A 27,838-nucleotide genomic window follows, 5' to 3' on the forward strand; every position below is an offset into this window, starting at 1 on the left:
ATATGAAGAATTTTCCTTTAATATGAGGTTAGATAACATGATAAGTAGGAATATGCATGATATTTCCTGCATATTTTCAATAAAGTTGAATGGTTCATCTAGAAACTGACCATAGTTTTCCCATCTTTGTTCTGTGATGCAGCTGGCACAAGAAAAGCAGAAACTGGCTGTTATGAGGGCAGAGCTAGCATTGACCTCCCATTCACCGCTTTCATATGGGTCAGGGCTCATCTTCTCACAGCATACCAAAGGGCCAAGGAGTGAATTTGTGAACGGGATCTGTTTTTCCAATCATCACGGGTTCTACAGCAATTCAGGTGAGAAGTGCATTGTGGGAGACTGGAGGCAGAACTCAATTTCTAAATTTCAAATGTTAAGATTACAGGAGTTTTCATCCGGATGAAGGATCAAGTTCTGCCATTTGTCTAGAACAGGACGGCAATTGCAAAAACCCATTTGGGATGTGTAAGGCTGAAGAGTAAGCATAAAAAAAGCAGAATGGTGTGAGTGGATGTTGAGCCATTTTGAGTGGGAACAGCTAGACCTACATTCTAAGTTCTGCTTCAGAATTCTAGTTTCAGCAATACTGTGGCAAACTGGAATGCAATCTGCATTCTAGGTTTTTACTCTATACAAATAAGAACAATTTATTTGCTTAATATAGAGGCAGTGCCACTTAACAGCTTAAGTCCATCGATAAACAAGTTTCTGTGCTTTATGAGACTGCACGATGGTTAGAGCCAATAGGGAGCTAACCAGCTTCTGAATGTATACAGTAGGGAATTTTTATTTGCTGTACTTGAAGGCTTGCTACAAGTCGTTGGTCAGGTTTTACATCTATAGAAGCAGTATCAGGTTTCTAATATTTAGAAAGCAAATGCCTTCAAGAAAGCAGAAAGGAAATAGGACCGGAAGACTCCAGAAAGTAGAAAATTGCCTGACTAATTACTTTTGTCACCACAGTGAAAACCCCCAGCATTGACTATTACCGGCATACCACAACCCGCCCACCCTTCACATATGCTGCCCTGATTTGTTGGGTAAGTTATTGCAAAATATGCCAACTTCACACAAATAGCAAGAGATTATTTTAAAACAGGATGCATACTTTTGCAAACTCATTCTCCTCCAATCAGGGGTAAAATGCTCCTGGTTCGGAGAACTGGTAGCGATGGTGACACAAGGCTCCGCCCACCCACCCGCCTGGTTTTAACCAGGAAGTAACCTGTTTTTTACCCTCTGTGCATGCACAGAAGGGTTTGCGCATGCGCAGAGAGTCCAAGTGTGCACGTGAAATGAGCGCGCGTGCGCGGCATGTGCACTTCCAAACCAGTTGGGAAGGTAAATAGATTTCACCCATCTCCAATCCTACTTTCTTAGAGTACTGAATGCACTTGCAAATGATGCTATGTTTCCCATGCTCTTGCCATATACATTTTCTCTTCCTAGCTACAGCACTATCCCATGTCCACAAATACTTATTCTCTATATTTAAAAAAGTCACATTTTACCAATAGTTATTTTTGTAAGCAGCCACTTCAAATGTTTGGGGATGGTAAAAATAATATTGGGGCAAAGCAGCTGCTAGTTTTCCTTTATACACAAACAGACCAATATCCCTTTCAATAAACAGCCATGCTATGAAGTACTGATGCTATGATTTGCAGGCCATCCTAGAATCTCCCAAGAAACAACTCAGCCTGAGTGAAATTTACCGTTGGTTCAACAATTTTGGCTACTTCAGACACAACACTCCTACCTGGAAGGTGAGCTGAACTCAGATTTGAATTCAAAAGAGGAAAGATGAAATTGAAGTTGGTGGGAAAAGAGGTGCTTCCATATGAAATTGGCAGGAAAAACCAAAGTAACAGAATGGAGAAAGAAATAGGTGGATTATAGTTAAGAAAATGTGCGTGAATTTGGAAATAGGCCTCTCTTAAGTATTTCAGTTCAAAATGTAAACAAATCAGAGAAACATACCTAGTTACGATCAGAGTACTGTATTTTTTGGACTATAAGACGTACCGGTGTATAAGACGCACCAAGATTTCGAAGAGGTAAGTAAGGAAAAAAAAGGTTTTGCCCTCCCTGGCCCTCAGGAGCACTCTACAGGCCTCCTAAACCCTCTGCGTGCCCCGTTTTTGCGAAAAACGAGGCACCCAGAGGGTTTGGGAGGCCTGCAGAGTGCTCCTGGGGTCTGGGGGAGGGCAAAAACACCATTTTTGCAAAATACAGGGCGTACAGAGGGTTTGGGAGGCCTACAGAGTGCTCCTGAGGGCCAGGGAGAGCAAAAACACCCCCATTTTTGTGAAAATCGGGTACAAAACAGGCCTGTTTTTCGCAAAAATGGAACAAGCGGGGGGGGGGGGGCTGCAGGAGGCCAAAGATGACTGTGTTCGGTGTATAAGATGCATTTCCACCTTCTTTTAGGGGGGGAAAAGGTGCGTCTTATACTCCGAAAAATATGGTAAGTTACCTAGGCAAGATGGGCGGCATACAAGAGTAATAAATACATACATACATACATACATACATACATACATACATACATACATACATGAAATAAAATAAAATAAAATAAAATAAAATAAAATAAAATAAAATAAAATAAAATAAAATAAAATAAAATAAAAAATAGTTGGAAATCGACTATGAAAACATGAGAGGAAGGAATAATACTCCAAAATAATTGGGCAAAACTATACAGAAAAAATGTCAGAAATACTGAAGATAATTGATTCCACCCTGTGTAAGAGTGAAATATCTCATTTGCATGCAGATGGTTCTAGATACCAAAATCTTGGACAACATCCCTGGAAAGCAATCCAAATGGAACATACTGGGATAGGGAGACCAGTGATCTGATTTGATAAGGGGCAGCAGCTGTTATAGAATGTTACCTAGTTCTATAATAGTCCCTCAACATATTCTTGCTAACAATTTATAGATTATTTGCTTTAGAAGTTAACTTCAGAACAGACCAAAGTTAAGGGGTTGAAGAGCAAATAAAGGAGCATTAAGACCAGACTATAAAAAGAGCATTGGTATATCTGCCTGTTGAAAGCATGAGAAAGGTGAGAGATTTTGGAAGGCAACCTGAACGAAGACTGGCTATGAAGAATGCAAATTTAACCATCATTGTCTTTCTTCGATCCACAGAATGCTATTCGACACAACCTGAGCTTGCACAAATGCTTTGTGCGAGTGGAGAACGTCAAGGGAGCTGTTTGGACAGTGGATGAACTTGAGTACCAGAAGAAAAGAAGCCAGCGTTGTGCTACATATCCATACCCAGTTCTGTTCAACCAAGGAGTAGGTGGTTCTGTTGCCCCATTGGAATCCACTGCCCAGCCAAGAACACGTCTCCCCACTTTTCTGGTTTCCCAGGAACCCCTGTGAGGGGGTTTCCCAGGAACCCCTGTGAGTTGAGCTGACTCTTCCCCCATCATACACAAAGACAGCAGTGCTCAAGATCCTGTTTCCAAGCTATGGATGCAGAAGCATCGAATTTGGAGGCAAAACATTTTGAAGCAGAGGCAGCTTAAACTGGCCACGCTGCAGTATTCTCTTAATTCATAGCAGCAGTCCTAGCATTCTGAATAAAGAAAAGGGAAAAGGGGAATTTTATTGTGTTTTCAGGAGAAAAGGAACAAGGGCCTTGTTTGAAATAATAAATGGAGGAAAGAATGTCCCCATTGCATATCTGTTTCTCCAGTATAGACACAAAGGCTTCACATTGTGCCCGAAATGTGCTGCACTTTGACTAGTTTTTGCAATCTAGGCAGAGCCTGGAAGAATGAGCCCTGCTCACTCTCCCCTTGAACCATCTAGAACTGTGTATCAAAATGGGATCTTCATGTCTCTCGGGAACGGCTGAGCAGTGATGTATTTTCCTGCTTTATGGCCCGATAATCTCCAAGGATCCTCTCCAAATTGCTCAGGGTTTTCTTGCTAGTTTCAGTCTCAATCTGGAAAGGGGAAACAAACAAATGGGGGCTGTTATTTTAGACAGGAGGCACGCTTGCTCTCTCTGCAATCCATCATGCTGAATTAATCTGTCAAAAATTTTTAAAAAAAATTGAAAATAATGGCATTCGGTTCCCAAATTATCACTTTCACACCAGCACACACCTTTTTTAAAATTATACTCTTATCCTTATTTATTACAGTAAAACTGTAAGAGAGACAGGATATCTGGAAAAGATTTCGAACCATTTTCCAATAGGAGGTGGGAAACCTTTTAGTTGATGGGGGGAACGTCATTTAAACTTTATTTTTATGGCATGATTATCTTCAGCTATCAAGTGCTGCCATAACAGAATGGTTAACTATCCAATGGCAGCGCCAGCATTTCCAAACTATTGAGGGGGGTGTTGTTGTAGGTTTAGGTGATCTTATAGCCGAAAGGTGATTTCCATAGCTTTTCAATATAACTTTGACACCAGCGTCAAAAACCTTTTGGTCGTTTGCCATCAAAATTCAGTGGTCAGAATTTTTTGAGGGGAGGGGTGTTAAAGGATACTGTGATTTGCTTACGCCTATCTTGGAAGGTCCGCTTTGATACTGCCAGGCTAATCATGTATCTAAAATTGCAAATGCTTATCAGGAAAAAAAAAACCTCACTTCTGCTTTTCTAATCAAGGGTGAACAAAATTATTAAAAAAACTGATTTCCCTTTTATTCCTAGGGTTGGGTGTGTTTTTTTTTTTTTTTTGCTAAATCAGGTTATGTTAAGAACCCATACCAAAACATTACATTTGAGGTTCCCAAACTGTGCCCCATGGCATCACCAGGCCACAAAGCAAACTCACAGGGCGCTGTGAGATGTTTTACTACTTAATAAAGGACCTATTAATGAATTTGCTGTGATGCCCTGGGGCACTGCAGCACCCAATTTGGAACTGCTAAGGATGCCATGAACCAAAAAATGCCTGAGACTGTCTGCCCTAAACAAACATAAAAGAATTAATAGGCATTGGTGTATAACACTGCACAGGAAACTTTATTACTCAAGAAGCAGACAATATACACTACAAGATATATATAGGAGAGAAAAGGGAAACTGAGCAGGCAGTTGAGGCCGTACTTCAGGTCTAGAGGGATTCTGGCTTTTTAATAGCTGCCTCTATAACAGGAGACTGGGCTTTTCATTAAAAATAACCAAGGATATTAAACGTTATTCCCAATTTCAGCTGAATATATTAGGAGATTGCAGAATCAGAAATTATTAGCGAACTCCATCATATTTTATACAGAGTTTAGAGGGGCTTTCACACATATTCTCACAAAATAATGAAGAAGGAGGGATAGAGCATCATGAGAAAGCTATCAGAAAAGCAGAGAGGCAGGTATCTCTACACAGAAGAGCAACTGTTCAAGAGCTATTTTATTTCAAGAAATGAAATGAACAGCTGCCAATGGACTGAAACTAACAAATTTCAAATACATACAAATAGTGATAACTGTGTGAAAGCCATAATAGTTTCCTTCTGCCACCTGTATTTCAAGTCAGACTCACCTGCTCCTCAAGATCCCGGATTTCTCGCAAAATGGTACCTGTGTCCTCAATAGTCTGGATCAGTTGACTGCAATTCTAAGGGAGAGGCAGAAATGGCAGCTACTGGGAAAGGTCCCAAGTAGATATAATGCAGCGTGGACCATCTTGGGTATATACAGTAACAAGTTAACTCTTAACAAAGGTAGGATTACATTTACAAGGGCACTTATATGAAGTATCCTAAATAAGATTATATACCCACATCACATACCTGCCCTCATGCCATATTATGTTGTGTTTCGTAGGCCTATCTTTCAAGCTGTCCAGAAATATGACTGATGCAAACCATCCCCACTAGGATGCTAAGCAGTACTCAGTGTAAAAAGTCCAATATGTCGGTCCTGAAATACTCAGTTGCGAAGTATTTACCGGGCTCAAATCAAGATCCTGGTTTTAAGCCTTAATGGTTGTCACTAGACTTCGCTAGGGACTGCCTGCCTCATTGTTCAACCCTTCCAGATGGGCAGTTCAGGCTCACTTGTACAGTCCATAGCCAAGACACCTCTTCTGCATTGTCTTCAAATAGTGGCAGGACTTTCCTGGAGGAATGGCATGGGCATGGCAACCTGTGGCCCTTGGCTTATTTTCAAGTGCCTTTTAAAAGCAAGCCATCTCTAAAAGATATCATACCCTTCCCTAGCAGCCTCCTGGAGGAAAACTAAAGGGGGAGTTTGAAAGATAACAGGGAAGGGAAAAAAGGAGTGCAGGGAAAAGGAAAAGAAGAGTATCAGAGTGGAAAGATACCTCTATTCATTATGCACATTGTTCTCCCTTTGTGCCTCCCAACAGATTATGCCCTATCTATAAGAAATGTAGCCCTTAACCAAAAAAAAGCTGCTGTTCTCTTGCAGGAATTTCTCTTCTCCAGGGTCAATGTCAAAAGGCATTGAGACTCATCTCCTTTCCTTCTAATGTTTCCACTATAGTTCTAATATTCTAAAGTTAGCCTTGTATTGTTTTTTGGCTTCTGATTATTTCCCTTTAAAAGGCAGCATAAAAATAATCTATTTCTTTCGCGCGCGCACTTGCAAACATCTACTGCGTATTATTGTGATAGGAAACCTCTCACCTCATGCAAAGCTGCCAAATACTTATATGCCTTCCTCACAGCCTCATCCCGCTTGGCATCCTGTGGAAAGAGACAAGGGGAAGAAGTTAGCTTCTTCAATGTGCCCCTTCAGTGCTCTACCCTCTTCTGATCCCCAGCCATTACCTTAAAAACCAGCTCATCAGTGACAGCAAAAGTCCGGTCCAGCTTCCCAGCAAGGCTATTAATCTCCTTTTGGAGCTCCTTGGTGTCATGTAAGATCTTGGGAAGGAAAAGCAAGTAGCCACACATAAAACAGCAGCAAAGTTTTGCAAAGGAGAATTTAATAGATTTCGTAATTGCCAATAAGAAATTTTTGAACAACACTAAAATAATAGCAGCAATTATTGTAAACACTGTTAAGTGAAGAGCCTTCCTAATCATTAAAGCTCAGTAGTGAGAGGAATAGCCTTTGTTGAATATAGACAGGCGCAAGTTGAGGGCCCTGTTGAGAAGAGAGGGACCGATAAAGTTTACTCCACAGTTGTTTTTGTTAGGTATAATTACAGATTGTACGGCTATAGAGACTAATTTGATTCTGAACTTAATAACTGCAGCAAGACTCTTGGTGGTGCAGTACTGGAAGAAGGAAGATTTACCTACTATTCAAGAATGGACATTAAAAGTAGTAAATTTAGCAGAAATGGCGAAAATTTCAGCATATCTAAAGGACCATTCAAATGAGAAATATATGTTAGAATGGAGAAGATGGATTGATTATATTCAAGGCAAATATCGGACTAAAAAATTTCAAATAGCTTACGAATGATCAAAGATTTTATAAAGTACTTAAATTTAGTTTAGTAAAAGGGGAGTTAAAAGTTCAAGAGGGGGATAGGAGGCTATAGATAATTAGCTTATGATTGTCAAATGTTATACTCTGTATTTTGCTCTGGGAAGCAGGGGGGGAGGGAGGGGAAGGGGAGGGTTGAAAGGGGAAGAGGGAGGGGGAAGGGGAAATGTTTGTAAAACTTTTTAAAACTTTTCATTAAAAAAAAAAGAGAAGAGAGGGACCATTATTGAAAGAGACTTATGAAGCTTGCTCAGTGCCACCATCTTTGATTGATGCCATGTGTTTGGTTAGACAGAAATGGTAACCAGAGTTCAAAGATTCTGGCACAAGAAGAGTCCAGACTTCCAGGAAGATAGGCAACTAATTTATTTATTGCACTTCAAATTCCGTTTTTGCTCTGAGAATGCATCTATGGGGAATCTCCCCCCATTTTACATAGTGGGCAGATGGCCTTGAGGGACAGGAAGAAGAGCTGTGACCAAGATAACGGTCAGATAAAATACTGAGACCAGGACTGGAATGTAACCTTAGTAAACAAGCAAGACTCTAGTTTCCACAAAGATAGAGAGGGAGGTGGAAGTGCATTTAGATTTGCACAATTCTATTGCTTGTGATGGAATATAATCCAGATTCCCAGGAGGAAGGGTGGGCATTGCAGAGGAGCAAAAGACAGTGAAGTTTAGATAGTTTGGCTGGAAGGAAGAGAGTTAATTCCCTAGAAGTTCTCAGAGTATATATTTAATGATGCAAGTAGTTTACTTGAGTTTGGCAAGATTTTTGTCCATAGGCAGGAAATGGTTAGAAGCAGCTCAGTGTGGTTTTTTTTTTTTTTTTTTTGGGGGGGGGGGGGGGGCTGGAGTCTGATATTACTACAGCTTTACAATTAAAAAATAGCATGGGTCTACATGATATTGGATTCCTTGCCTGATTTATCCTGATGTTTTACCACTCCTGTGAGCTCTTTTGGGTTGTGAGAATGTGATCAGATCCAAATCACCGAGAGTGGATACTTACGCCTGGCACTTTAAAAGGTTCTATACTTTTTGCCAATGGAAATGATGGAGTACTTGTAAAATTGCCCCAGCTCTCTGGAACCAGTTACCTCCTGAGGTCTGGACCATCCCCACCCTATTGGCCTTCCGAAAAGCGGTGAAGACCAGGCTTTTCTGGCAGGCCAGGGGCCGTTGATCTTGCTCTTGTGATCTGGCGAGATCTGGCCATGAATGGCATGAATGAGGTTTTAAAGTTTTTAATGTTTTTAATTTTTAAATGTTTTTTATAATGATTTTTTAAAATGTATTGTGAGCCGCCCTGAGTCTTCGGAGAGGGGCGGCATATAAATTGAATTAATTAAATTAAATTAAATTAATTAAAATTGACAAAGATTTTCATACATTCCTCTTGGAACCCAGCCAGGTGAAATGAAAGATAATCAGAAAATCATATACACTGGACTCAGCCAAAGTGAAGGAGAGTCAGACCACAATGAGTTTTTGCACAGAAGGAATTGGAAACCACCTGTACATAGCTGGGCATTATCCTTGTATGCATAAGCCTGCTTCTTTGCCTGTTACCTCTGAGGGAGGCAGATATGCTTTATACAGTATTGTTACTCACTTTAGTAATGCCAAAGTGAATATAGTAAACCGAGCAAATAAAACCATATTCAATGGAAGAAGTCATAACTGTTGAAACAGCTTAATACAAATGACAGCAACACACAAAATGACAATGCAGGGGAAAAAAACCCTCTGGGTGAATAGGTACGTCTTCAATCATTGAAGAAAATTGGTGCCAAGTCAAACCTGGCAGAGAAAGAATTTGACACTGTAGTCAAGTGTATCTGTAGATTTGACATGATTAAGATTTGGGGGCGGTGCATGTGGAGAGGATAAAGATCGCCTTTTAAAATCACCCCCGTGTCAAAATGCAGAGGGATGGCATTGCAGGAAGTCTGAACAGATTCTGTACCCTCCCTTGCTGGGCCCTTTCACTGTGTCAAATATGCTGTTCTCATGGCAGCTCAGCACTTCAGCATCTGAAGTCATATGTTGAATAAAGACATGCTAGAGGGTAAAAAAAAACAAACCCCAACAATCCATGTCTGCAATTCATCAGCACATCCATTGAAGACTCCAAAGCCCCCAAGAGTAAATGTTTCCAATAATATGTTTTGTTTTAAAACTGGGGTAATTTTAGAGGGCAATTTTAAAACAAAAAAAAAAAATAAAGTGGGTGTCCTATTGTCATCCACTGTTAAGAGCAGACCTCAGCATGGCTCTTAAATCTAAGAAAATAGTGTACCCCTATAAAAACCTTTTAAGATCCAGTATTTCCCTCTCTGTTGGTATAACACAATTTCCACTTGCATCCAAATGCTATTATTCCCGAAAGACTTCTATATAGCATTCCTAAAATGTTCGTTAGTTTAGGCAGTAAAATTTATAGCAGTGTACAGGAAGCAGGAAGTTACTAAGGACTCATTTTACCTTTACATCATCCTTGTTTCTAGATTGGGCTGGCCAATAGGTGACTAACCAAACAGTGAGTGACCAACCAGAAGAACATAGTTGTTGGCATAGTAAATGCAGAATAAAACATGCTGCAAGATTGGTCTTCTTGGTTCACGCTTTTGATTGTTTTATGCTTAGATTACTGTAATAATCTCTTGGCAGGAATTTCTGATTCCTCTCTCTGTCTCCTGATCTTAGTCCACAACAGTACTGCTTAGACCAGCGTTTCTCAACCTTTTAAGATGAGTGGACTTCAACTCCCAGAATTCCCCAGGCAGCATGGGAGATAGATGTGGGATTTACAATATAGTGCTCAAGGATCCAAAGGACAGGAAGATCACTTAGTTGCCAATATGTACTCCCAATTGCTACCAACCCTGAACATATTATAGTTAGTCCTCGACTTACGACTATTGGTTTAGCAACTGTCTGAAGTTACAACAGTGCTGAAGGAAGTGACTTACAAATGATCCTCCCACTTACGAGCGTCACAACATCCCCATGGTCACGTGGTCAAAATACAGGCACTTGGCAATTGGCATGTATTTACAACGGTTGCAGCATCCTGGGGTTACATGACTGTCATCTGCAACCTTCCCAGCTGGCTTTCAACCAGGAAAGTCAATGGGGGAAAGCCAGGTTCATTTAACAGCTGCAGTGATTTACTGAACAATATGGCAAAAAAAGGTTGTAAAATCAGGCACAACTCACTTAACAACCCCCTTGGTTAGCAATGGAAATTCTGATCCTAATTCTGGTTGTAAGTCAAGAACTACCTGTACAGCGGATTTACAGGACACACATTTGACACTGGAGGAAACACTTCCCGGGTACAGGCGCTCGAGTGCTTTACCTTCGTGATCTCTTCCTTCTGCTTACAGATATTTCCAACTATCTCCAGGATGCGCTGGGTATAGGCAGAGCGAGAGATATCTTTGGGAAGAGATTCCACCTCTACAAGCTGCACATGGAGAGAAAATGGGCAGAGGAACACAAGGGTTTGTTTGTTGTTCTGAAGGAATTAAGTATTCCTCACACAGTATCACAATTTCGCTGAGCAGAAATTGAACCTTGGAATATTTAAAATTTAGCTATATTGGCAAGCAGAGTTATCAGATAGGAATAGTATTGTATCCCAGGAAATCATTCTTTTTATAGTTAATAACATTTATAGGACCTACAACACTTCTAGAAAGGCTCTATGTAAAAAATTTTCACCCCATACCAAATACTTTGTAATTTCCCAATTAGAAAAATTAGAGCAATCATTAGCTAATATGCCCTAATTAGAAAGGACATGGAAGCAGTAAGCTAGGTGGAAGGATTCTAGCTATCATCTAGCTACCATCAGTCATGGAAGGCACTATTGTTCCAATCACTCTCCTATGTATGGCAAACTATGTTTTTGCAAGGATCCAACTGCAGCAAACCAGTCAGACATATCACCAACCAGTTGTTTGTAGAGGTCATCCTTGCGCTTAGTCTCATCAGCGGCCAACCGGATCCGCTCATGCAGCTCTCTAATCTCCAACAAGCGCTGTGATGATTCCAGCTGAAAGGGGAGGAGAGGGTCAGTATCATCAGAAGGTCGGCATCATCACCACCACCAAGTCTCTCTTCTGAAGAAGGGTTTCCCTCACACCCCTTTGCTTGCATCACCTCCTTGGAATCATGGAGAGCCTTCAGTTCTCGGAACTCCTGGATGAGTGGCACCCGGTGTTTCTCCCATTGGGCCGCCAGCTGGATGACTCTTTGCGCACTGCTCTCAACCAGCACCTGAAGGACGAAACAAGTTGTTGGGATCCATAGTATCACCCAGCTCTCCTCCCATCCAGATATTTGCTACACAATGTTCTCTTCCATTCATTGAAGAGCAGGAAAAGAAATAGAGATAGGCTGCAAAAACGCCAGGAGCAAGCAAGCACTTCTTTTTGCGCTCCTGGCATTTTTCCACTTGGAGAGGACGAGGAGGAAGAAGAAGATGAGAGCGGCAATCTCGGGTGTGTGAAGCAATGCATGAAAATCCACAGCGGGAAGCTTGGGGTGAGTGAAAAGGAGGAGCAGCCGAGCGCTTTGTTTCTCCAGAACCGGTAGAAAAAAATGCTTAAAAAGTAAAAAAAAAAAAGTTCCCACGATCACGCATCGCTCAGTGATCGTCAGAACTTTTTTTTTTAACTTTTTAAGCATTTTTTTACTACCGGCTCTCTGGAAGTAAAAGCAGGAAGTAACGATGACTGGGCGGGTGAGCGGAGCCTTGGGTTGCCATTGCTACCGGTTCTCCAAACCACCAGCCATTATCGCTACCTACTCGCCCGAACCGGTCTGAACCGGGAGCATTTCACCCCTGTTTTAGAACCATTTCCACTTTTCATTGTATTTTCCATTCCTGATTATCTGTACTTCCAACAGAAAACATCTGTTTTCCCTTTTCTGTCCAGCTCCTCCATCACTTCCCCACCTCCTTTTGTTACCTGTAGCTTGGCCATGTTGTTCTCAGCATCAGGCAATAGTTCCACGGTACGTCCTTTAACACGCAGGACCTGTTCCTGCTCTGTCACTCCCATCTGCTGCTGCCGTACTTCCCCTTCCACCTGAGGAAGGAATGGATTCCTCTCAAAACAAACTCTGAAGGAAGCCCAGATAGCACTCTCACAGTAATATGACTACAAACCCCTGGAAAATCCCGCTATGTTCCATTTATTTCAGAGGGATTTCCATAGAAATTTTTTTTAGTGATGTGGATCACTGCTGTCTCCCACATCTCCCCACAGTCTCCATTGAGAGACATTGAGCATTCCATTGCCGTCCTGCACCACAGGTTTTACTTAAATCCAGCACTCATCCACCAGCCTTTTCCCTGCAACAAGGCCATGGGGTACAAAGGACATTTGACAATTCTTCCTTTGAGTTAGTATGGTCCACCCAGGTGACAATAACATTGCTAAACTCTCACCTGTGTAAGGGTCAACCCCAGTGTGGACATCTGGCCCTCCAATTCCTCAATCTGTGCTATGAGATGGCTCAGTTCACTTTCCAAATTTTCTAGTTCTGCTGCCTGGTTTTCCCGGAACTCCTGAGAGCAAGAACAAAAAAAAAAAAAAAAAAGAGGAGAGAAATCAAAAAGATATTCATTGAAAACAGTGATTTCGAAGTGCTGGAATTTTCTGTTCAGACATTCTATTCTTATTCTTTCTTGTGTTCTTTATGTAAGAAATTGATTTTGTGTAACTGGGCTCCCTATTTTTCCTTTGGACATAAACTACCCAAAAGGAAACTAGGTTTCATAGGACAGCAAGCAATTAGAGGCTCAGGAAATAAGTCAGCTTGGGCTCAATAAGCTTTCGCGATTGCAACCAATGTCTTCCAACACATTTCTTAGTTCTCCCTCTCCTGATTTTGTAACTATCTTTAGCTGCAGTCTATCGTTCAGAGTTCAGATTGGCTTATAGGGTACAGTCAGCAGAGGAGCAGGGCAGTACTGTTAACTTAATGTGGTCAGATCTTTTATTCACTTTTGCTGAAAGCTTCATGATTTCATGTATTTGTGCTCCAAACCTTTGGGATAAGGAAAGCCAAGAGTAAATTAAAAGTCATATGCATTAGGAACAGCGCTTCAAAGCATTTAGCAGGATCTCTCTTTGTGTTATTAGGGAGCCTTTCTTGCAGCCACAATGTTATACATTTGCTTTCAGGACTAAGCACCCCCCCTACCACCACCATTTTAAAATTCTGCAGAAGGGTTTCTGTTTTGTATTTGAAGTATGCATAAATCAAAGCTTCTGAAGAGGAAGGACACTCCCTGAGTTTGGTAGCTAAGTGTTAAATCAGCAATTTAAGGCAAGCAGTATACAAACCTGAAAATGGGGCACTTTTGAATAGAATATTAAGATGCAAAATAAGATGCCTCACGATTGTGGTCAATAGTGAAGGATATGTACTAAAATTCTATGCAGTGAATGGTAGAAGCCAAAAAGTCACAGCAGGCCACCCAATTAAAATTTGCTCTCCAACTTGCTCTTCTGAAACATCCTACAATACATAAGCAATCCTTTTCCAAAGTATGCATAGAATGAGCTAAAGAAAATGGGTTGAACCCACCTCTCCTACATCTTAAACTGCCAATGTTTACCTGTTCCGATGTCCGAGAGTTTGGCAAAGTCTCCACCTGTGTTGGGATTTCTGCATCCTGTTGAGGGACAATGGAAATGGAAGGTTGACTTCAGGTATTTTACTTCTTCCGTCCTTCCCACCAACATTACTTTGAGCAATAGACTTCTCCAACTGATGTCTACTGAAGAATTCTAATCACACTGATCTACCCAGAGCAAAGCAGCAGCTCTGTCACAAGTAGCCTTGTTTAAAACCCTAATTTCCCCGTCTCAAATTAAAATCAAATATTTTCCCTCATACCTGCTTGTAGGCCAAATGTTGAGTGTGGGTGAAGCGAGAGCCCTTGGCTAGTGCACCAGCCTGCTCGTGGCCAGCACCGAATGTCTCCAAAAGCTGTACCAGCTCTCGGCTGGCTGTCCCTTGTTGAGAGGGGCCAGCACGAGGAGACGCTTGTCGTAGCTGGTCCAAGAGTCGATGGTGCAGTCGTTGATGCTTCCAATGGCGGTATTCCTGAGAAAGGGGCAATATGGGGGGACAGGTGTGTGTGCCAAGGTATAAGAGTGGGAAGTTATGAGCAACATCCTGGAAATAGCAACCACCCACACTGTGTTTGCTGCAAGTTAATTTTATTCCTTTATTGCAGTAGCAGAGTAGCTACGTCCTTCAAATATTGCTGAACTGCAACACCTGGCAGTCTTTGCCAGCAAAGTCAATTAAGAAAGCTGCCGAAGTATTCACTTCAATAATATTTGATGGATGGTGGTTCCCAGCCCAAAGATTCAAACTTTGGTTAGATTCAGAGTTTTGGAAATCAAATGACAGAAAACATTTAAGATTTATCTGCATAGAAAACCCAACATCTAGCAAGGTATTCTGCATACTCTGAAAAGGCATTATTAAGAACTTCTGGTGCAATCTGAGAAAAAAAAAAGAGAGGAGATTGGCCTCTCTTCTGCTTGGGAAACCTCTGAAAGCAGGTAGGAAAAAGAGAATTTGGACTTCCGCACATTGGAAGGGCAGTAAGCCAAGGATATTAAGTATGCCCAGGTAAACTTTGCAAGCTGCACTACTTGTCAGTTTGCTTCTGGGTGCAATTCCAGGTATTGGTCATTACCTTTAAAACCCTACATAGCACATGGCCTGGTTACTTGAGGGACCACTTGTCTCCCATAGTATCTGCCCAGTCGATTCAACCTTGCAGGGTTGGCATGCTCCTAGTACATTTGATTAAACAATTTTATCTATTCGGAGCTTGGAAGGGTGCCTTCTCTCCACAAGCCCCTACATTATACCGTGTTTCCCTGAAAATAAGACCGTCTTATATTTTTTTGAACCCCGAAATAAGCGCTTGGCCTTATTTTTGGGGAGGTCTTATTATTTTGGGGTGCGTTGAGCAAGACGGGGCTCCTCTTGCCGTCTTATCTGATTTCCAGCTCTGTCTCCCTAACCCTAACCAGAGGAAATGATGGGGACCGGCTGTGCGTTTAAATATTTTTGGGGAGGGCTTATTTTCGGGGGGGGGGTATTGAGCAGGTGCTCAAAAGCCCAATTGGGCTTATTATCAGGGGATGTCTTATTTTCAGGGAAACAGGGTACTCTGGAATGAAGTACTCCCCGAGAGCTGGATGGTCCTCACTCTGCTACTGTTCAGAAGAGCAGTGAAGACCTGGTCCTTTACCCAGGCCTTTGGCAAGGGAGAAGGACAGCCCTTGCTTCACTCAATCTGGGCCTGCACCACTTGTCATATTTTATTGATTCTCCCTTGTGTTTCATTGTTGTGAACAATCCAAAGTTATTGAAAGTTAGGCAGCACACAAGTTTACTAAATAAGTTTAATACATTAAGCTGAATTGGGTAAATCCTTCTTCCAGCCTCAGTTCCTCCTTCCATATAAGACTATCCATAAGGACATTGAGGTTTTGTGAGGCAAAAATGTGAAAATCACTACTAGTTGCTCTTAACCCTATCACCAGTGGCCATGAAGTGGTAGGTAGGTAGCTTCCATTCACTCCTTACTGCCCACCTCTGGGGTCATGCGGGAACCAAGCCCCTGGCTCTTCCACTCACTGTCCCACTCTTGTGCTGCACTCAGCTCAGCCATATTAAGCTCCAACAGGGATGGCACCAAGGATGCAGGCTGAGGAAGTTGGGCTGACACAGGAGGCAGGAATTTGACAAAGAATTCTCTCCTCTCTAGGGAGAAGAAAACAACACCAGTCACATCTACTCAAACTGGTTAGTATTTCTTCCAAAATCCCAAGTGGGCAGATGGCTATTAAGTACATCAATGAGAAGTTTCCACAACATTGTGAAAATCCTGCAGTTTTGCATACATGACCACCTCCTGGGAGATGAGGGTTTTTTTAAAAAAGAAAACACCTTTGTCATATTTCAGTGTGAGAGGCTCAAGAGTAATTGCCTGTGTGAATATTCTAGAAATTTCTCTCTCTCTCTTTTTTAATAACTGAGAAAAGCAAGACAAAAATATCACCTACATACATGTAAGACACATTCAGTGCCTGCTAAGCAAAGAACCCCAGAAAACTGAAAATCTCAGATAAAACTACAAGCTGTCTGAGCAGGAACACAATATCCAGGTTATGTTCTGGGTTTGTTTTTAAACACGTGGAATTTCCACAATTCTCAGTTCCATAATCCAGCACTTACTGCACACTAAATCCAAGTTTGTGTAACTATAGAGAATGCATAATATTTCACTTTGTTAACCATCTTCCTGCTCTTCTTCTGTTGTCTCCTATGTCTGAAAATTGTAAATGCCTTAAGGTGTACCCTTTCCCTCTCATTTGTATAGCATCATATAGGGAACTTCGTAAACAACCCCTCTCCCTGGCTGTCTGTTGTTTTCAAGGATATGAAATCTACAGGCTACACCAAAGAGAACAATTCAATCTCAAGAACAGTATTCCTTTTTCCTGCGTCAAGAAGCAGAACCCACCTGGTGATACTTTCCCAATAAATGGGTCTGACTCCTGTGGCAGGATTAATCGTTGCGCCTGGAATTGTTTCATTAAGCATGAACCCTGGCAAGAATGAAAGGAGAAAAAAGGTCTGAAGAACAAATTATTGTCTTTAAACAGAGAAAAACCCAAGAACACCATAGAGAGAAAAGGGTTGTGTAAGGATAAATGTAAGAATTAAGGCTGGAAACAAAAATGCATAAATAAAGCATCAAAGCAGAGGGAGAGAGGAAAACAAATTACCCAGTGGAGTGTGCACACCAGGAGAGAGTATCCCTGTCTTTTTTGCTTGCATTTGCAAATCAATGAATATATGTTTGCTTAATTTAATATCTCTCAGCATGTTTTGTTCAGAATGCTATAGCTGGGTGGCTGTAGACTTTGAGGAACTATTATCAAACAAGAAAAGAAATATTGTTGTGAAGCAAAAATTAATGAAAAAATACTGGGAAAAGAAGATGGCTGATCTGGGAGTTAAGGAAAAGACTCAAGAGTCACCATGGGCTTCTGCAAAATCTTCCTGCATTTCTTCAAAGGAGCTTTACGATTCACAAGGATTAGAAACTTCTTTCAAATATTTTGGTTCTTGGGAGTAAAAGTGCTGTGCCAGATTTTGCTTATCAAGCTATCGGCTTAAGTTGAGGGGGAAACAAACCTGCAAAAGCTGCAAGCCAGGAGTACGGCAGGCAGGGGGTACCCATGGAATGGCCAGTTGCCCCTTGATAGTAGCAGCAATGGCTCTGTGAAGAGTGGCAGACTTGCCTGCAAGGAACAGCAGTTTAAACACACAATTACAATTTGTAGATTCGGCCTTGATGTGTCCTGACTTTTCTTTAAAACCCCCCGAGTCCTCCATACCCACAGGCTGGTTGGCATCTTCTGAGGCATCTCGTGGAAACTTCTCTACCAGGAAGAGGAGAAGGCGTCGGATTTCAGGCTCATTGCTGTACAAGAATGTTTGATAGCCCACTTCCCCTTGATATCCCAAGTCCTAGATGGCAGAAAAGTGAAGCAGGATGAGCTAGGATGAGAAATAAGGTTCTTTGTGTAACAGCTTTGAAGTACCAGCCACTGAAAATACATGGATTTGAAGAACAAGAGAACTAATTACTGTTGGTTCCAGATCTGTAAGGTCTGATTTTAGCATATTTGTTTGTTACCTCACACATCTGATGGGAACTAATATTAGAGGAAGGACTAGTTTATACCAGTTCCACACAGCAAGGACCTCAAGTTTAAAAAGAGAAACCTATTGTACTAGAGACCAGGATATTTTTCCAGAATAAAACTACTTCAAGAGACAACATTTCATCCTTCATGCATTAGGATCCACTTACCTGACATGCCTGGGCCAGGCTCATGCCTATCCGAAAACGGGCCGACATTCCTGGAGGGAGAACATGGCTCAGATTTGCTCCCACAGAAGGATTGATGACCCGCAGGCAGCGTACCACAGATTCAACGATCAATTCGGTAGTGAACTCACGGATGCTCTGAACTTCCTCTGGAATATCCCTAGGTGGGAAGGGAAGAGAATGGTAGAGCAAGGATTATACTCTGTATGAACTCACCTATACTTCTCCTATCCTGGGAGAGGAAAGCCTGCACTTTTTCTCACTCTCAATTATTAAACTGCAACAGAAAATACACTAGACAGCACATGTCTGTTCAGTATCACAAGCAAAGGTGGCCTCCGAGCTAAAAAATGAAATGTGCATAAGTTAACGGACTGCTTATGCTTTAGTACTGTTGAATCTCAATAGGATTTCACTCAGTCAGTTATCTGTCCAAGATGCCCAGTTGTGGAGGATGCTGGATAAAGGTAATAGGGAGAAAACTAAGGGAAGAAAAACTGGAAAATTAGGAATAATTGCTTTTATGTTTTTTAAGTTAATAATTTAATTTAATAATTGCTTTTTATGCTTTTATGTATGTTTAAGCATTTTCCTAGCTCCTGGTTTTCACATCTCCAGAGCTCCACTGCAACTGAACAGGAGTAACCTTCTATAGCTAACAACTTCTTCAGAGTGCCACTGCTTATTCAGTGTGGTGAGTCAGGTTACAATCCCAGACATGCCTTTACCAATTAAACAGTGGGGTCCACAGCTGTGAGCCAAGCTGCTACTTTTCTCAGGCTCCTGGACCCTCATTAGAGCTCCAGAAATACTGAGTGCTAAATGAAAGATCAATATGGATTCTCGTTTGAAAGAGAATATAATGACAGCACTGGGATTCTGCAAAAAATGCTGGTTGTTTTGAGGACTACTGTGGTTCCGCGTCTTTTAAAAGTCTGCATGCCCATTTCATATTTTGCTGGATTTATTGCTTTCTAGCAGGCTTGCACAACTCATGACTCAGCAGCCAAATGCTGTATGTAGGCACATAAGGACAATTTATGAAGAACTGAACATCAATCTTGGAACTGCAAAGATAAGATGGTGTCCAAACCCTTAGTGGAACACTATACCTGACTGGGGTTTACCTTCAATCAGTGGGGTTATTAATCTTATGGATCTGCTCTTTAATGCTAATTATTATTGCTATTCAAAGGGAATCATGGGATTGCCAATAAAGGTTTGCACTCCAATGATTAAGCTATTCATAGTTGCTAAGCAACTGTCAGTTGCTTCCTCCTACACAGCATTCAGAAGCAGTGAAATACCTAGTTGGGTACATAGCCAGGATATCTGCAAGACAGCCAAGTTCTCCAAGCTAAGGCTAGAAACCAGAGTGACAGAGTAAACACCTTGGATATGCAACCTTGATTGCTTATATTTGCCAGAGCTGAGAAAACTTTTCCTTAAAGGCAGTGGTAGATCTGATCTCCTGGATAATTTCAATCAGTTCTTTGTTCCATGGGCTTGATTTTATTACAGCTCACTATATTAAAGCTCTAGTTCAATTTTCTAGGCACCTGCAGATTTTTTTGTGTTCTGTAACAGAAAGTAAAATTGAAATAGGGAGCAGCATGTCATCTCATTGCGTAAAAGTTAAGATGGAGTTTGTCTTTAGATGGGCGACAGAAAGACTGTAGATTAGTAAGACGCAATGGCAAACCATATCTTCATTGTGGCCAAGAAAACGCTTAATGTGTCCATGAAGTCATCATCCATCAAGCAAAGCTTAAAGGCGTCTTTGCATTTAAGCAAAAACAAAGCTCTTCCTTGCATATCAAATCACTTCCTTGCTATTCCCATCCAACAAACCTCCTGCATACATAACACGGAACACTTAAGATGGCCTTACGTTCCAGAGAGGCGGAGGGAATGTATCAGAATCTTGTCCACTTCTTCCATGATGCCGGGACATCTAGGACAAAGGAATGCCTAGTAGAATAAGATGACCCAGTGTTACAAGACAACCAACAATTTACAGCAGCAAAACTCAAACAAGGAGTTTTCAAGCAACCACTTCATGTCCTTGGGGATAGGGAGAATTCTTTATTCCTCCCTGCTCTATTTCTCAACTGCATTTCAGCTAGCAGATTAAGAACCCATGAGTAAATTCTCAAATGTTACTCATCTACCAAGTGTGTTTACTTCTCTGGTGCTCTACACATAACCTTTTACATAATTTATGGTACTCAAATACCTAAAAAAAAAAAAGAAAAACTAAGAACAAAGCATTTCTAATTGAAAAAAACGTCACTGCTCAGTTAATTCAGTTAATTCTTGCTATGGTGAGCCAGCCTAGATTGTAGCCCAAATTTACAGAGGTGTCAAACTGGCAGCCCGTGGGCCAAATGCATTACGCACAGGCTACACCCACCCCAGCTCCGCAAAGGCAAAAAATATCGCAATAATCAAGTCACATGATAGAGTTTGACACCTGTGATTTAGGACAATGATTTCTGGTTCTCTAATACACACAAGAATATATAAGAGCTGCCACCCTGAATCAGCTCAAGAAATGTAAAGAGCCTCCTTTGTTACAATAATGTCCAATAGATCTTTCAAAAAACCAAAAACAGGATTCACAGGTGATTGTGGCTCTCAAGGTTTGTTGCTAGAGTCTTAAATTCAGTATTAAGCTTTTTTTTAATGAATGTCTATACAGCTTTCCTGCTAATATCCTCCCCTATTTGCTCTTTTAAAACATCTAAGACAATAGCAACTACAAACCCTAGTAGCAGTGAGTTCCATATTGTATGTGTTACCTGAAATATTTGTTTCTCCCATTTTATTATTCGTAACATTTTATTGACTGACCTAGTAGAAGTGCCATACCACTTATAATTTTATTGAGCTTTCATTCTCACCTCTTCTTTGCTGTCTTCCTCCTCCCCCCCCCCCAAATGCCAAACTATACAAACCCAAAAAAGCCAGCTTGGTAGGGTAGCTAAGGTAGAAGTCTAGAAAATTAGAGACCATGATTTCTAGTCCTGTTTAAGCCAGAAAGCCAGCTGGGTAACTTTGGGTCAGTCATTCTTTTGCCTCAGCCCTCAAAGGCAATGGCAAGTCATTTCCAAAAATTGTGTCAAGAAAATTGCAGAGAATAGTCCAAGCAGTTGCCAGGGGTTCATATTGACTTGAAAGAAAAATAATAATACAACCAGCTCTGAACAGTGGTCTAGTTCACATGTCACACTAATCCAGTGTTTCTCAACCTTGGAAGCTTGAAGATGGGTGGACTTCAACTCCCAGAATCCCCCAGCCAGCGCTGCTGGCTGGGGGATTCTGGGAGTTGAAGTCCACCCATCTTCAAGCTTCCAAGGCTGAGAAACACTGCACTAATCCATATAGGTAGACTTTGGTTTATGACAATTGAGCCCAAATTTTTTGTTGCTAAGTAAGTCAGTTGTTAGGTGAGTTTTGCCCCATTTTACAACATTTTTTTGCCACAGTTCAGTAAATCACTGAAGTTGTTAAGTGAATCATGCAGTCATTAAGTGAATCTGGACTCCCACATTAACTTTGCTTATTGGAAGCCAGCTGGGAAGTTTACAATGGTGATCACATGACCCCGGGACAGTAAAACTCTCATAAATGCATAACAGTTGCCATGGGAATAATGGTATAACCCTATATACCATTTCAGATAGGTGGTTGTCCAGTCTTTTCTTAAAAATGATGAAGCACCCACAACTTCTGAAGGGAAGCTGTTCCACCGGTTAATTGTCCTCACTGTTAGGAAGTTTCAACTTGGAATTAAGGAGAAACTTCCTAACAGTGAGGACAATGGAACAGCCTGTCTTCAGAAGTTGTAGGTGCTTCATCACTGGAGGTTTTTAAGACAAGACTGGACAACAACCTATCTGAAATGGTATAGGACAGTGATGGCGAACGTTTTCGGCACTGAGTGCCCAAACACAGGTGCGTGTGCCGGAGCACCAGAAATCCAAAGACCAACTGACTGACGCACGCATGCCTGTTTTTTGGCCAGTTTTCGGGCTTTTTTCAGGCTGTTTTCCGGAGCTCCGGTACCCGTGAAGACCAGCTGGCCAGTGTGCATGTGTGCGCCGGAAACCAGGAGAGCAGCTGGCAATGGTGCGCATGCCCACAGAGAGGGCTCTGTGTGCCACCTCTGGCATGCGTGCCATAGGTTCGCCATCACGGCTATAGGGTCTCCTGCTTGAGTAGGGGGTTGGACTAGAAGACTTCCAAGGTCCCTTCCAGCTGTACTCTGATTGAGTGATTGAATAGTGCAAGAGTTATCAGTGTGAAAATAGTCGTAAGTCACTTTTTTCAGTGCTGTTGTAACTTTGAACAGTCACTAAATGAATGCTTGTAAGTCGAAGACTATCTGCAGTCTTAATGTACAATATGTACCCTTTAACATGCAATGTGTAAACCACATCCCTGGCTTGTTCTACAAATCATGGTTAAACAAAATGTAGTGCATATACTCAGCCAATATCTGCATGTGAAAGAAAAAGGGGCAGACAATGGTAAGTTTGGATGGATGAAAAAATCTTCAGATAATTGTTCAACTGCATGTGGAATGGATGAAGCTACCGAAACCTTAGCAACTGAGGATAAAAGACATTATAGGTGAAATAGACTAAAAGCCTGGGCTATATCATATGATAATCTTTCCCCTTATTGGTAGTCTGATTCCCTAGGGCAGTCTTCACCAATGTAAGACCTTTCAAACATACAGTTAATAAATATGATTTATTGAATAAACCATTGTTTAATCGTCTTTGCATAATAGGGGTGAGTTTATACCTAATGTTATAGCAAAAACAAACCATATTTGAGTATTTTGTGAATTAGGCTGGTAAATACCACAACCTTCAACTATCATGATAGACTGTGCTCAAGAGATGGAAATCCTGGTCAACCCAAAGGGCCAGAAGAATGCAAAAGGGGAGAAACTCAGAAAAAGGTGCTCATGACAGGCAGCCCACCTTGTTCTCTTTTTTCATGCGATGTTCAAAATCTAGTTTGAGACAGGAGTCCTCTTCTAAGTTAAGGGTAGAAACGTGCCTTAACGTGTCAAGAAACATGACACTCCTGTTCCAAATGCATCTGTTGCTGCCTCCAGAGAAACAATGGCCGGCTATGTAAAAAATGGCCTTCTCAGATTATACAGAGTTCTCTATCCTAGGCCCGTGGCCACATTTGATTTTATTTATGATCCATCAGGAAGTAAAGCAATTTCCTTTTAGACATTTGAGTTTTGCTTAACTTATTCACAAATAGTGAGATGTATCGGGGGAAGATTGCTGCTTTTGGCTGGTCTTTTTGTTACATTTTTGGTAAGAGTTCTGAGTAAGTCATTTTTTTAAAAGGGAAGAAATATTTTAAAATTTTTAAAAATTGCAATTTCAAATTGCACAACTACATTACAAGACATATAGATGGAAAGAGATCTTCCCCGATTTAGTATATTCTTGATGGCCAGGCTGGCTGAAAATTTTGAGAGCTGCAAATCCAATATAGCTTAGAAGTTACCAGAAAGGAAAGTCTGATGCATAAAGCTGCCAAAGCTTTGTAAACCTTCCTGCATTGTTACTGTGATTAGAGCTGGTTACTAGACATTTTTCATGCATAAGGCAAGGCCAGTTTCTAGTCTGTGCCTTAAGACCTGTGATGGCAAACCTATGGCACGGGTGCCACAGGTGGCACGCGATGGCATGCGGAGCCATATCTGAGGACACACGAGCGTTGCCCTAGCTCAGCTCCAGCACACATGTGCCCACTGACCAGCTGATTTTCGGGCCTTCCAGACCCACCTGAAGTCAGGAAATGAGCTATTTCCAGCCTCCAGAGGGCCTCCAGGGGGATTGAGGAAGACCGTTTTTGCCCTCCCCAGGCTCCTAGAAAGCCTCTGGAGCTGGGGGAGAGTGAAAAACAGGCCCACTGTGTCATCACATGTCAAAAGCGGGGGGAGCACGCACACGTGCGCGGGAGGGTGGAGCACGGGTGGGCATTGAATTATGGGTGTGGGCACGCACATGCACGATCTCTCCGCTCTCCCCCCGCTTTTGGCACGTGACAGCAAAAAGGTTAGCCATCACTGCACTAGACTAAACTGGCTCAAGGGTTATGATTTTTTTAAAAATTCCCCTCTTCTTTCAGCCGTGGCATCACTAATAAAGCGGTAGTGATAAAAACTATCCGTTTGGGTGAACCAGTGGAGAAAAAAATGCTTTAAAAAGTTTTTTATAAAAAAAAAAGTTGGCCACGCCCACCCAGCCACATGACTCACACCCTAAGCCATGCCCACCAAGCCACGCCTACTGAACCGATAGTAAAAAATTTTGCATTTCACCACTGGTATAAAAGCTATAAAACAAGCAATGGGACCCAGGAACAACATAATGTAATTCTCACAGTATGTATACCCATAAAGTGGCTTATTTAGTTTTGGCTATCACAATGCAGGAACCCAGCCACTTTGGTTTGCAAACATGATGATGGTTTTGCAATCAGGTCAACAGCAGTCAAACTTGGAGTGGGCAACACTCCTATTCTGCTGCTTGGTAAAAATTTTCTGGGTTGCTCTCTGATACCACATTATTCCCACTCCCAAAAATATGTAGCAAATTTTTTTAGAGATAGGAAAAATACATTTTGGCATAGAGAGGTTTTTTTTTGTCCTTGCAGACCAATACCACAGTACAGTAAGCCAACATCTGTATCCTGTCCAGTGGAGCATAGGGATGAGGTATGGGACTGAAACAACATTGCTCACATTTGTGATTATCTCTGGAGAGAGTGGGATGGAGATAGTGCATCCATCCTTGCTGTCTTTGATCTCTCAATGGCTTTGGATACCATCAACCATGGTATCCTTCTGAACTGGCTCCAGGAGTTAGGAGTTGGGGGAATAGTGTTATGTTGGTTATCCATCCAAAATCAGTTGTAGTCACTGTTGGGGGGAGGAGAGAAATCTGTTTAATGGCCTCTCTAGTATAGTCTGGCTCAGGGCTCTCTCCATTCTTGTTTAACATCTACATGAAGCTATTGGGTAATGTCATTTGAAGGTGTAGAGTAAGATATCATCAATACACTAACAATACTCAGCTGCATATCTCCACCCCTGGCTGGCCGAGTGATGCTTTGGAGCTTCTGTCTCAATGCCTGGAGGCCATGAGGCAATGGATGGGGAAGAACAGACCCTAACAAGATGGAGTCACATTTAGTTTTATGCTTCCTGGATCTGGTGATTTTTCATTTTTAGTTCTGGATGGGGTTGTACTGCTTCAGATAGAACAATGTGCGCAATTTAGGAGTTCTCTTTGAATCCTAGCTCCTGTGCAACAAGCAGGTGGCAGTCATGACCAGGGATGGGGAATAGTTGCAGTTTTGTGTTGTGCCTCAATTGTGGATCAGGAAGTACTGCACAGTCACTCATGTTTTGATTACCTCCCAAGTAGATTACTGCAATATACTCCACATCACGGGTGTCAAACTCGATCGTGTCACGTGTCTTATCACAATACATTGCGATGCTTTTTGCTTTTGCGGAGCCGGGGGGTGGGGGGGTTGTGGCCTGCACGTGACACATCCAGCCTGCAGGCCACCAGTTTGACACCCCTGCCTACATCGAGCTGCCCTTGAAGAACATCCAGAGATTTCAGTTGGTCCAAAATGCAGTGGCCTCGTCAATTATGGGTGTGCCTTATTCTCACTCTTTCTACTCATCCCATTAGGTTGGGCAGAAGGAGCATGCTCTAGACCCTGTTGATCAAGGATTGTCATCTAAGAGGACCCAGGAAATGTGCATTCTCTATGACTAAGCCTGCCCTCTAAAGCACCATATAACTGAGGTTACATTGGGCCTCGGTCTGCTCACCTTTCAGAAAGCTCTGAAGACCAGGTTATTTTCCCAGGCATGGGGATTGGGAGAGTAACTGAACCCACGCTCTTAGTGTATGGTGTATGCACTACGGCAGCTGCTTTGTGTTTCAGCTGGTTGTGAAATTTATTTTCTATACTGTATTTATATTGTATCTTTTAGTCTTTTGTCAGCATCCTCGAGTCACTTCAGTGGGTTGGGCGGTCGCAGAAAACCGATTAAAATAAATATATCAGAAAGCATCCTACGCTGCGGAATAGCTTTTCCAACCTGTGTGCACACCCAGACGTTTTGGGCTCAGCTGCCAGCCAGTAAGGCATTCGCCTACTGCTCTCCAAAGGCTCCAGTAAGCAACCTAGAGCACCAAGTCCACTCCTAAAAGGCGTCCGAAGTCTTCGAAAAGGAAGAGGAAGCGGAGGCATTCAGCCCCAGAGGTTGCTACAGTTTTTAGAAGGGCTGAAATAAAACCTAGCAGGCATTTCAGAAGGTTCTGCAAGGAAAGGAAACGAAAGAGGCTGCGGGGGAAAAGATCGAATACTCACCGCTCCGAGGTGGGCCAGGCACTCAGTCACAGGACCCACCACAGAGTACGATGGGAACTGTAGTGCAAATCTCCTACTGGCCTCCTCCTGCGCCTTGCACGTTGGGACTTGTAGTGCGGGCCTGGCGGCAAAAGCGTTTTGTAATCCCAGCCGTGGAGCAGAGATACTATAGATAGAGTAACACGGTCTGAGAGGAAATTTCCGCGCTCGCTACGAATGTCTTTGTTCCGAAGGAGTCATTAAAGCCCGCGGAGAAATACAAGCTCTTTAGAGAGCCTATGGTGGGCGAGCGGTAACTTTCTTTTCAAAGCAGTTTTGCCAGCAGACATTTTTTTTTCTGTCTCTTTTTTATGCTGATTTTATTTCATGTGAAAAGTGTGATTTGCGGGTAGTGCTGCTGCTCCTGCAGCTTTTAAGAATTGTCCTACAAATACCAATTTATTTATCTCTGATTGAGGGCTGTTGTGTTGGAGACATTAATTTACGTGCAATATAATCCATTATTACGGATTAAACGAATTAACAAATGTTCTTTTTGGCTTTCCACAGCCAAACGCTCCCACTGATAAACGCTCTCGGATAGACACTCCCACAACGATCCCTGTGCATTTCCTGTTAAATTTACTTCCCAATTCAGGTGCATTTCATTCATTCAGAAGGCTTTCTTCTAGGAACAAAACGTGAGAGAAATCCTCAATGTATCCTCACGGCAACCTCACAAAGTAGCTTGGATGCTCTCTTAAGGTCACCGCCTGAGCTTTTATGGTCAAATAGTGACTTGCATCTGGGTGCTATTGTCCCAGCCCGATATCTCAAGGTTAAAAACGCGCTCTTTCCAAGTTATACTCCCACGAAACAGTGCGAGCACCCGCGTTTGCGGCTGCATTGAAATTTCTGCAATGATTCTTATTAATACCTCACTTTCATTTGTGGGGGGAAACAAAGGAATATGTCAATGAACGCAGAAGTTAGAAGCATTGGTCTCTCTACCTGATATTTATGGTTCTGCTAT

The 27,838-nt window shown here is 42.0% G+C and overlaps 2 protein-coding genes across 3 annotated transcripts in view; one reads left to right on the forward strand and one right to left on the reverse strand.

Annotated features, from left to right (window-relative positions):
* The window catches only part of FOXP3 (forkhead box P3), a 17,798-nt gene extending 13,145 nt beyond the window's left edge, over positions 1 to 4,653 (forward strand). The window contains exons 6-9 of the mRNA XM_060683486.2: positions 143 to 317; positions 964 to 1,040; positions 1,668 to 1,766; positions 3,160 to 4,653. Coding sequence (XP_060539469.2) covers positions 143 to 317; positions 964 to 1,040; positions 1,668 to 1,766; positions 3,160 to 3,399 — 591 coding nt within the window. The 3' untranslated portion in view covers positions 3,400 to 4,653. The remainder of the gene's footprint in view (positions 1 to 142; positions 318 to 963; positions 1,041 to 1,667; positions 1,767 to 3,159) is intronic.
* Positions 3,594 to 27,838, reverse strand: CCDC22 (CCC complex scaffolding subunit CCDC22). 2 transcript variants are annotated; one of them, XM_034434260.3, is made up of 18 exons: positions 26,827 to 27,838; positions 20,285 to 20,364; positions 18,376 to 18,553; positions 17,897 to 18,029; positions 17,694 to 17,800; positions 17,017 to 17,101; positions 16,084 to 16,253; positions 14,361 to 14,570; positions 14,080 to 14,136; positions 12,904 to 13,023; positions 12,422 to 12,541; positions 11,610 to 11,726; positions 11,401 to 11,502; positions 10,804 to 10,911; positions 6,771 to 6,866; positions 6,627 to 6,686; positions 5,519 to 5,593; positions 3,594 to 3,968 (listed from the first exon to the last, which is right to left on the reverse strand). In XM_034434260.3, exons 2-18 carry the CDS (start codon positions 20,332 to 20,334, stop codon positions 3,855 to 3,857), a joined length of 1,902 nt encoding a protein of 633 aa, XP_034290151.2. In that variant the 5' UTR covers positions 20,335 to 20,364; positions 26,827 to 27,838; the 3' UTR covers positions 3,594 to 3,854. The 2 variants fall into 2 exon arrangements, with proteins under 2 accessions (XP_034290151.2, XP_034290152.2); XM_034434261.2 differs by lacking the exon at positions 26,827 to 27,838 and adding an exon at positions 25,178 to 25,246.

Source organism: Pantherophis guttatus, chromosome 2 (assembly GCF_059756535.1).
Source record: "Pantherophis guttatus breed Tessera chromosome 2, ASM5975653v1, whole genome shotgun sequence".
Classification (NCBI taxonomy): domain Eukaryota; kingdom Metazoa; phylum Chordata; class Lepidosauria; order Squamata; family Colubridae; genus Pantherophis; species Pantherophis guttatus.